Consider the following 11,071-nt stretch of genomic DNA (forward strand, 5'->3'; position numbering starts at 1 on the left):
ACATACGCATTCATGTGAATGGGTCTACGTGTGTCAGTGTCTCTGGTACGTGTGGAAACGGTCACCGCATGTACTGACGTGTGAAAGAGCCCTTAATATGTGTCTGTGTGCGCTTTTGTGTGTGTAAGCGTGCTTCTGCATGTCTGTGTGCTCTTCCGAAGATTTATTATATTTGGAGAGAGATGGGAGAGAAATTTTAGGAGACAGAATGGGGAGATGTGTGAAGAAACAGTATGGTGAACTAGGGGAGGGGTGGGAATGGGTGCGGGAACAGAATGGGGAAGGGATGTATAAGACAGTATGGAGAGCGGGGGAATAGTGTGAGGAGACAGTATGGGGGGAGAAAAGTGTGAGGTGACACAGCACAGAGACTAGGTAGTGTGGGGGAAGGTATAGAGATGCGGCAGTGTGGGGGAAACAGTGTGAGGGCACAGAAAGGAGGGAACAGTATGCTGAGGATGGGGAGTGTGATGAAGGGGCACAGTATAGAGACTGGGCAGTATAGGGGGGACACAGTGTGAGAGGACAATGTGAAGAGGGGGCCCAGTATGGTAAGGAGAGGACAGTGTGGAGAGCAGGTACCATAAGAGGGGTAGAGTGTATGTCCTGTTTTGTGCAGGGAGCATTGTAAGAGTTAGGTTTATTCAGGGGCTCAGTGTAGATATTTTTATTCAGGAGCATTATAATGACACTGCTATCTTTAAGGGCATCGTGTGGGGATGATCTGCAGAAGACCGGAGAAGATGGAAGTCTGCAGAGACGATCTGTGGATGAGAAAAGTCATCATGGAGACTGGACAAGAGAGAGACGAAAAGAGAGAGAACGACTCTAATCAGAGAAGCCGTCTCAGGTAAGATACCTGGATGTAAATGTTCATTTGTGATCCTGGCTGCGTCTCATCAGTACTGTGGTTCCTGTATGGTCCGCAGTCTGATGATGACTGATAACTCCCAGTATCTCTATTGTTAGTTACATACTGGGAGTTGTAGGTTTATGTGATACAAAGATATATGGGGCTGACCTGACATTACAAATGATGGTGGTTCAGATGATGTATTCATGTACTGATGAGTTTGTGCGCGTCTGCGTGTGTGTGCGCTTCTGCGTGTTTGTGCGCGTCTACGTATCTGGAATAATATGTATTTTGTAAGATGCGTGTATGTAAGAGTCCATTGTGGTGTGTAATAACATTCATATGCTTGAGGCACCTTTACTAAATCTATTAGGACTCACTCACATGTGTTAGGGAATTCTATTTGTCTTTCCACATTTAGGAACAGACAAGTGAAATTTGCTAACCTTGTCATAACCATAGGGTTGTACTTGTATGGAGCGGGTTCAGGAGCTAAGCCTGCTCCATACCGGGCAGATGTCGGCTGTGTTACATAGCCGGCGTCTGCCTGTAACAGCAGTGATCAGAGCTCGCCTTGATTGCTGCTGTTTTGAGTATTTAAGTGCCCTTGTCAATCACTGACAGCAGCATTTAGCTAGCACGATGGCCGGTGCATGCAGTCACCTGCTCCCTTCTGCCCCCTGTGACGCAGTTGCAGATTGCTGATGGGTTGCCAGTAGTGCTGAGTGAGCGTGGTCGGATAAGGTGTTATCCCAGCATGCTCGGGTGTTATCCAGGTATCTTGTAGTGCTCTGCTAATATGCTCGAGTCCCTGCGGTAACATGTTTTGCGGCTGTAGACAGAAGCAACATATGCAGGGATTACCTAACAAACAGGCAATTCCTGCATGTGTTGCGTCTGTCTACCGCCGCAAAACATGCTACCCTGGGGACTCGAGCATATTAGCAGAGCACTACAAGATACCTGGATAACACCTGAGCATGCTGGGATCACACCTTATCTGACCATTCTCGCTCAGCACTAGTTACCAGGTGCTGCTGCCATGTTAGTCGTTCAATGAAGCTCAGCCTGAGGTTGGGCTCCATGGAAGTGTCACAATCAAGGTGCCGGACGTTATTGCAGCACCCTCACTTTGTAGTTTGCAGTGACTGTAATGTCTCCCTCCTTGCACCGATCCTATGACAGGAAGCGAGTGGCGGCAGGGAGAATAAAATGTAATTTTCTCTGTGTAGCCAACGCTTTTCCAATAAGCCGTCTAACCAGGCTTTAAACCCTATTTACCTGCAGATTACCCCTATATCTGCAGATAAATAGCGTTTTTCAAGGTGACAAGTTACCATTAAAGGGACTCTGGCAGTACGGAATGACTGTTCGAACAAAGTCCTGCCGCTCAGTGCTCCACAGCGCGGCCAATCATGTAACTATAGTGCATTATAGACAAGCATAACAAGTAATAAAACCGTTTATGGTGGGCTGTAGTGTGGGCCCCTAGAGTCAGTTCCCCTGGTGGGCCCTAGGGACCCCAGTCCGACCCTGTTTACCAGCCATGGTGTTCAGCTGTTCCCTGCACCGCATTGGTCCTCATCTGCCAACTTGTGACTGCAACTTCTGACTGACCAAAAGTCAGACCTAATGTTCACAAGCCATCAATCTCAGTCTGAGAGTCTTGTTATCTATCTAATAGACTTACATTGAGTTGTGGCTTCTGGATTGACCATCAAAAACTGGAGAGTTCTGGCAGGTCACAAATTGCTGGAGACTGACCGTAGCGGCGCTGATAAAAGATGAAGACAGTAGCTTGTAAGTATAATACTAGAGGCAAGGAACATCTTTTTATGATCTACATGCCCATATAAATGGCTTAGGGGGTTTAATCCTACGGACAGCTTTTCTATAGATCTTCAAAAACACCAGAAATGAACACTTTATACAAAATGGCAATGAGATTCCCAAGGGTGTATTTTCACGAGACAATTTTGTGGCATTTTCTTGCTGTGACTTGCTTTGGAATTATAATGTAATCCTGTATTTACCAATAAAATGGTGGCTAAGTTAACTATTATAGCTAGCAAATATCATGAGACATGATAGACACTTGGTCTGTTCATTGTAATACAAAGAATTAAATCTTTTCTATTATGCTGTTGTCGCAGGCTTTAAGTCCATTATGTCCATTGCCAGTCTGCACCCACCTAATAGCTTTTTCTTTGGTCTGTTTACACCTGCAGTATATATGTCACCAGTATTAACAATTTTTGCAACAATTGCGAGACTGACAGGTCAACTTTCTTTGCCAAAAAAATCTAAGGGGTTTATCAATATAAGGAGTACATTTTGGTCATTTGTTTCTTTGCAATGCAGATCTTTTTTTTTTTTTTTTTGCAGTGCCTAATATTATAGGCCTTACATTTAAGATGGAAGATCTTACTTGTCTGACACATCCACATATTGGACAAAGGGAAAACATTGACATAATTTACATCATACAGACAAACGTCCAATCCCATTTACTAGGCACAAATACGCTTCACTGTTTCTGATTGAGGCTATGTTTACATAGCGTTTTACCTTCACATCAGTGGCTCCATCGGAGCTTACGTCTGAAGCTCTGGAAAACTGGATTTGGTGTATGTGCTGACGGAGTATTTGCCTATAATGATGCAGACTGAGTCTTTGTGAGCTCTGTTGGACATCACTTTCGGCTGTATGCACCTATCTGAGGCGGGCTCTATGTCACGGTCGACCAAATCTTGGAGCCTGCCTCACATGGGCTTATATGGCCCAAGATAAATGTGGCACTCAGTAAGGGTAAATTTTTTTCAGACCAAGCAGAGGGAAAAAATTATGGAATCACTCAATTCTGAGGAAAAAATTATGGAATCACCCTGTAAATTTTCATTTCCAAAGCGAACACCTGCATCAAATTAGATCTGCTCGTTAGTCTGCATCTATAAAGGAGTGATCACACCTTGTAGAGCTGTTTCACCAAGTGGACTGACATGAATCATGGCTCCAACACGAGAGATGTCAATTGAAACAAAGGAGAGGATTATCAAACTCTTAAAAGAAGGTAAATCATCATGCAATGTTGCAAAAGATGTTCGTTTTTCACAGTCAGCTGTGTGTAAAATCTGGACCAAATACAAACAACATGGGAAGGTTGTTAAAGGCAAACATACTGGTAGACCAAGGAAGACCTAAAAGCGTCAAGACCGGAAACTTAAAGCAATATGTCTCCAAAACAGGAAATGCACAACAAAACAAATGAGGAACGAATGGGAGGAAACTGGAGTCCATGTCTGTGACCTAACTGTAAGAAACCACCTAAAGGAAATGGGATTTAAAAACTGTGAAAACATTCCTTGAAAGAAGACACATAAGGTCAATGTCATGGCCTGCAAATAGTCCGGATCTCAATCCAATTGAAAATTTTTGATAGAAGTTGAAGAAAATGATCCATGACAAGGCTCCAACCTGCAAAGCTGATCTGGCAACAGCAATCAGAGAAAGTTGGAGTCAAATTGATGAAGAGTACTGTTTGTCACTCATTAAGTCTATGCCTCAGAGACTGCAAGCTGTTATTAAAGCCAGAGGAGGTGCAACAAAATACTAGTGATGTATTGGAGTGTTCTTTTGTGTGTGTGTTTTTCATGATTCTATAATTTTGAGTGAATTGAGTGATTCCATAATTTTTTCCCTCTGCTTGGTCTGAAAAAAATTACCCTTACTGAGTACCACATTTTTTATCTTGATTTCTTTTAGTGTTTCTTAAAGCCATAAAGTTGCCATTTGAAATGACTTTAGTTTTGTGCCATATCTGTGATCTTCTTTTTTTCAACAACATTAAACAACTGAATGAACATCCTCCGAGCCCGGTGATTCCATAATTTTTGCCAGGGGTTGTATAAGCCCCGATGGATCCACTGATCGTAGGCTAAAATGCTGAGCATAGCCTTACTGACAGCCATTGAAAACTGAAGGGTAGCAAAAAAAGCAGCTTTGAAGTATTGCAGTTTTACAGTGATACTTTGGATAAGCACTAAGTTTAATTCTTATAAAGCAATCCAAGTAGAGGAGATCATGTGTTTAGATGGCTCCCAAGACTACAGTACACATTCTGCTTAGTTTCTCAGGTGTGCAACAGATGGCTGCAAACGGAATCTGATGCTAATCTGAAGGAGAAATCCATTCTTAAGAATATATGGACAGGTGTTTTAAGCAAAAAAATGTGTCCCCCAGGTTCTATAAAAAAAGGATATGAAAGACTATGCTCCGAACCGTCGGAAGTATGAGTAGAGAAACAGTATAAATGTGTCTTTATTTTCTTTAAGACCATCTGTTGATTGAAAATGTGCAGATTTACACTTATTCTTAATCTTTTTAATGATTTTTTTTATACCTTAAATTTTTTTTTCTTGTTAAAAACTCAGATCCATTTTGTGATGCTTGTCAAAATTAATATAATTTGTGTACAAATGCTTTTTGTATACTTTTCAATAGTGCTGTACAATAAAGCATTTTAAGTAAATATGCAATCATTAATTATAGGTGCAATTTAATTTTTTTTTTTTAATGCATTTTTGATCAATTCAAAAAAGTATTCATTTTTTTTCCCTTCAGAAATTTGACCAGGAGCAGGTGCGCCAACAATCTATTCCCACTGGGGAATTTTGGGATCCCCATTCTCAGGAATGGTGATTGGAAATGTATCACCTGTGCTGTCAATTAGTTGATAAATGGATTATGCCACTAAATACATCTAAGGCTCGTCCTTATGTCTGTTTTTCATGGATGTGTTCTATACATGTTTTCCACAGATATGACACATAACCTTTATGACACATGGTGCTGTTTGTCTGGTTTTTTTTTTCCATGGATAATAATAATAATAATAATTCATTTTTTATTTTTATAGCGCCATGGATACAATGTTTGCAAAAAAATATCAGTGACGTGTCCATCTGTGATCCAAGTCATGGATCAAAATTTACCCATACAAGTCAGTCAATGAAAACTGCTGACTGCACACATTGTCATTCAAGTGCTATGTTTAACATTGTAGTAAACGGAAGCATTGTTATTTTTTTCTATACAAGAAAATCACTGATGAAACGTGGCCAGTAAAAACCGAAACAAGGACCAAATAAGGATGAAAATCGCATCCAAATCACAAAGTCCCTGCCCCGTTGTGCTATGGAGCTATAGGCACTTCCATGAGCGATTGTACAGTTATATATTCCGAAAATCTTTTCAATGGCTGTACGGGAGCAGACCTCCATAATACAGCATACAATGGAGCCAAAATGTATTTTATCGTCTGATTTTTATACTGAATCCAACAGAAACATGTACATATGATATTGTGGGTTTGACATTTAGAAGCATCAATCGCTAAAAACAGCTTTTCGAAGTCTCATCCACATGTGTGCTAACATTTGTGCTGAATTTCAGGATTGCCGCAGACTGTTAACTCTTCTACATGGCTATTGTGGCCACCTTTTCTTTCCACAGGTTTCACCACTGTACAATAGATTTTTCACAAAACTTTGTAATATTGTCACCTTATTTGGTTAAAGAAGAAAAAGATGTTGGCAGAATGTCTCCAAATTGTTTGTTTGCTTTTTCTTTGTTTTTTAGCCTCCCTTTTCGACTGGTAATGTCCCATACTTTGCTTCATCAGTAACTCATCCAGTCGGTCATTCTTTAACATCTAAGTATTATCCCAATAGTCATATGCCTGCTTTACGGACAAGTGTACCAGCCCCTGGAGGTTCAAGGCTTGGCCCTCAGGCAGGCACTCTTTCTAATAATTTTTAACACTTGGGTTTTTCATTATGCACTAGTCTTATGGTGATCATGGGAGCACTTGACTTTATATTGATAATAACAAATGGAAAAAAGATGTGCTTTTATTTGTAACGCTTTAGTCGTTTCTTTACTACGTTATGAGCACAATAAAAGTATAAATCATAAATCTCATTGCACCACTTTATTTTATAGTAGAATAACTTTACTTAAAGCTTTACTCCGAGGCCATATTGTATAACATGTCTGATTTTCTTTACTATAGGTGAGATTCAGTTTAAATCTTCCAGCTGATTGCAGTCCCACTCCTGAACATCGACATGTCCCTTCTACATCCACTCCTATTTTGCCTCCTACCTCATGGTATGTTTGTAAGTGTATATGCAGTGATGGTTTTTTTTTTTTATATGTATTCTTCTTCCCTTTTATTAAAAAAAAAAGTGCAAATTGTGCTGCGTGAACCTAGCGTAAGATTCGTTCATGCTGTATATATTTTAACAGATTGCTTTCTTGATGTTTCAGTGATCCAGCTGGATTAGATATGAAATACCTTAAAAGAAATGCCAGTGTCCCTGTCAAAGTACCAAAGAATGTAAATGGTGCAAGCTCAGGTCAGTTCAAACAGAAATTTCACAATTTCATATTCAACAAAGAGAGTCTATTTTTTTTTAATATATTTAACCCCTTCCCGTCCTATGACACATACTATTACATCACAGAGCAGGTTCTGGTGTATGGAGTTGAGCCCACACCACACAAGGCAGATGCCAGCTGTGCTAGACAGCCAGCATCTGCCTCTAAGAAGAGCAGCAGGAGTGAGCTATGATAGCTGTTAACCTGCTGAATATCGTTGTCAATCACTGACAACCGCATTTAAAGCATGCGATCCTGCCTGTTTTTTTTTTTTTCCACCACACAATCATAAAAGAACATGATTAAAACTATATGCTACAATACTTGAAGGGGTACTTAAAGGAAACCTCTTGCCATGTAAATAATATATAATAATATAATCTGCAGGCATCATGTTATAAAGCAGGTGGAGCTCAGCAGATTGATCAATAGTGTTGTGAGAAAAGACTAGGTATAACCTGTACTTTTATCATTTAATCCTCTGCTCTTTCTGGCATTTTGGTCCAGTGGACGGGGCTATCAATAACTGACAGCTATCTTTATATAAGTGTGCATACAGAAATAACTGACAGTCACTGATAGGACCACCTACTGGACTGGAAATCCTAGAAAGAGCAGAGGTATAAATGAATAAATCACAGGTTATACTGAATCTTTTCTCACAAAATCACATTTCATTCTGCTCACCTCCTCCTTTTCTATAACCTAGTGGCCGCAGATCTCACTGCATTTTCTTTGTGACAGGTTTGCTTTAAAGGTGGCCTAAGTGTAAAAAGATCATTAGAAAGATCTCTTTACTGTACCATAATATATTTGTACATTACATTGTAATAAGATCATGCCTTAGCCTTTATTTTTCTAAACTGAGTAACCCCAAGTGTAATAACCTGTCTTGGTGTTGCAGTCCACCCATTCCTTTAATAACCTTGGTTGCTCTTCTCTGCACCCGCTCTAGTTCAGATTTGCCCTTCTTACACACCGGAGACCAAAATTGTACACAATATTCTAAGTGTGGCTGCACTAGTAACTTGTATTGAGTCAAAACTATGCTCTGATCGCGAAAATCTATGCCTGATTTAATGCATCCCATAATTTTATTTGCCTTGGCAGCAGCTGCCTGGCACTTATCACTAATATGGAGTTTGCCGTCCACCCATACACCCAAGTCTTTTTCAGTGACAGTTTCACCCATTGTTTTACAATGTAGTACATAATTATACATTTTATTTCCTCTGCCCAAGTGCATAACCTTACATTTATCAACATTAATCTTCAGTTGCCATTTCTCAACCCCAGCCTACAGATTACATCTATCCTTCTTTAATATTAAATTATCCTTCTCTGTGTTGACTACACTGAAGAGTTTAGTATCATCTGCAAATATTGTAATTCTACTCTGTATGACCCTTACAAGGTCATTAATAAATATGTTAAAAAGAAGAGGGCCCAATACTGACTACTGTGATACCTCACTGTTAACTGTGACCCAATCAGTGTGTTCCATTAATAACCACCCTTTGTTTCCTATCACTGAGCCAGTTGTTAATCCAGTTACACATATTTTTCCCTAGTCACATTATTCTCATTCTATATACCACCAACCTTTTGTGTGGCACCGTATTAAGTACTTTTGAAAAGTCCATATAAACAACATTCACAGTAATTCCATGGTCCAGTCTGGAACTTCCTCCTTATTGAAGCTGATTAGATTAGTTTGACAGGACCGATCCCTCTTAAAACCATGTTGATGCTGGGTCATGAGACTATTCTTTTTGAGATACTCCAGGATAGCGTCTCTTAGGAAACCCTAAAGGATTTTAACAACAGTAGAGGTTAAACTTACAGGCCTATAATTTCCAGGCTCAGATTTTGTCCCATTTTTGAATATTGGCACCACGTTTGTTATGCGCCAGTCCTGTGGTACAGACCCTGTTATTATTAAATCTGTGAATCTTAAAAATAACGGTGTGTCTATCATGATACTTAATTCCTGCAGTACTCAGCGGTGTATACTATCTGAGCCTGAGGATTTGTCTACTTTAGGGATTTTGAAGCGGTGGCGCCATACTTCCTGCTGAGTTAAGCAGGTGACATTTAGTGGCGTATCCTTGATCATGTAGTCTGTCATGGGATTTTCTTGAATAACTGCAGAGAAAAAGGAGTTTAGCAGATTTGCCTTTCCCTCACCCTCCTCCACTATTTCACCCACACTATTTTTAAGAGGACCAACTCTATCATTTTCAGTTTCTTACTGTTTATATAATTGAAGAATGTTTTTAGATTATCTTTACTTTCTTTGGCAATGAGTCTCTCTGTTTCAACCTTTGCTGCCTTGATTTGATTTTTACACATTTTTTTTCTATACTAACGCCTCGTCACTACCCTTTTGCTTTAATTCCCTAAACATTTATTTTTGTAATTTATTGCGCCTCTTACAGCTCTATTTAGCCATGATGGTTTCCTCCTATTTCTAACTTATTTATTCCGATAGGGTATATATTGTGTACACGACCTATTCAGGATGCATATAAAAGTGTTCCGATTTATTTGTGTACTTTTATTTCTCAGGACATTGTCCCGTTTATAGCACTAAGATCATATCTCAGCCATTGGAAATTCGCCCTTCTGAAGTTTAGTGGCCTTGTAGCGCCTCTACTATACATCTTATTAAAGGATAGATGAAAACGTATTATTTTTTGATCACTATTACTCAAATGAACCCCCAACCCATATGTTTGATATGCTTTCCAGCCTATTGGTCAAGATTAGGTCTAGCAGTGTCCCCCTTCTTGTTTGGTCCTGAACCAGTTGTGAAAGGTAATAGTTTTTTATAGTTGTCAAAAACCTGTTTCCTTTGCTGGACCTGCAGGTTTCTGCTCCACAATTTATATCAGGGTAGTTGAAGTCCCCATAATAATGACTTCTCCTTGATTTGCTGCCACATCTATTTGCTTTATAAGGATATTTTCTGCACCTTCCATTATATTTGGAGACTTATAACAAACCCTTATCTGTATTTTAGTATTCTTTCTCCCTCCCTTTTGTCTCCACCCACAGGGACCTTGTCATTAGCCTAACATATATTATGACATAGGATGGGTTTTAGGGACGATTTTGCATATAAAAAAAACTTTCCCTCTCGCTAATTTGTACTGTCATTCCTTAACAGACTTATAGCCCTGTAAATTCACAGCCCATTCATAGCTCTCGTCCAGACATGTCTCTGTAAATCCCCACCATATCATAATTTTCTTTCAACAATATTCATTCTAATTCCTCCATCTTGTTGGTGAGACTTCTGACATGTGTACATTCACTTTATGTATTTCTCTGTACCTCTATTCCTGCTTAGTGTATTAACTGCCCTAACCCCTCCCCCCATGCCAGCCCCAATTTCATAACTTATGCCCAGGTCACTATCTACACTATCTTCCCCAGCTGTACAGTAATTGCCCATGCTCCCAGTCCATAGTTTAAAAACTCTTCCAAACTTCTAGCCATTTTTACCCCCAGCACAGCTGCACCCTCCCCATTCAGGTGCAGCCCATCCCTAGCGTACAGCCCTTACCCAGCAGAAATGTCAGCCCAGTTCTCCAGAAACCCCAAACCCTCCTTCCTACACCAAATATTGAGCCACTTATTTAACTCCCTAATCTCCCGTTGCCTCTCTGACGTGGCACGTGGTAAAGGCAGTATTTTAGAAAATTCTACCTTTGAGGTCCTTGCTATAAGCTTTCTGCCTAATTCCCTGAAATCCTCTTTAAGGACCTTCCTCTAACT

The 11,071-nt window shown here is 39.9% G+C and overlaps 1 protein-coding gene across 2 annotated transcripts in view; it reads left to right on the forward strand.

Moving 5' to 3' along the window:
• The window catches only part of LOC141166395 (spindle assembly abnormal protein 6 homolog), a 238,833-nt gene that overhangs the window by 62,950 nt on the left and 164,812 nt on the right, over positions 1 to 11,071 (forward strand). For both annotated transcript variants that reach the window (XM_073653053.1, XM_073653044.1), the window contains exons 14-15: positions 6,924 to 7,021; positions 7,181 to 7,269. In XM_073653053.1, the coding sequence (XP_073509154.1) occupies positions 6,924 to 7,021; positions 7,181 to 7,269 (187 nt within the window). The remainder of the gene's footprint in view (positions 1 to 6,923; positions 7,022 to 7,180; positions 7,270 to 11,071) is intronic.

Source organism: Phyllobates terribilis, unplaced genomic scaffold (genome assembly GCF_046119375.1).
Source record: "Phyllobates terribilis strain yellow unplaced genomic scaffold, ASM4611937v1 Scaffold_1__5_contigs__length_1240528914, whole genome shotgun sequence".
In the NCBI taxonomy this organism is placed as follows: Eukaryota; Metazoa; Chordata; class Amphibia; order Anura; family Dendrobatidae; genus Phyllobates; species Phyllobates terribilis.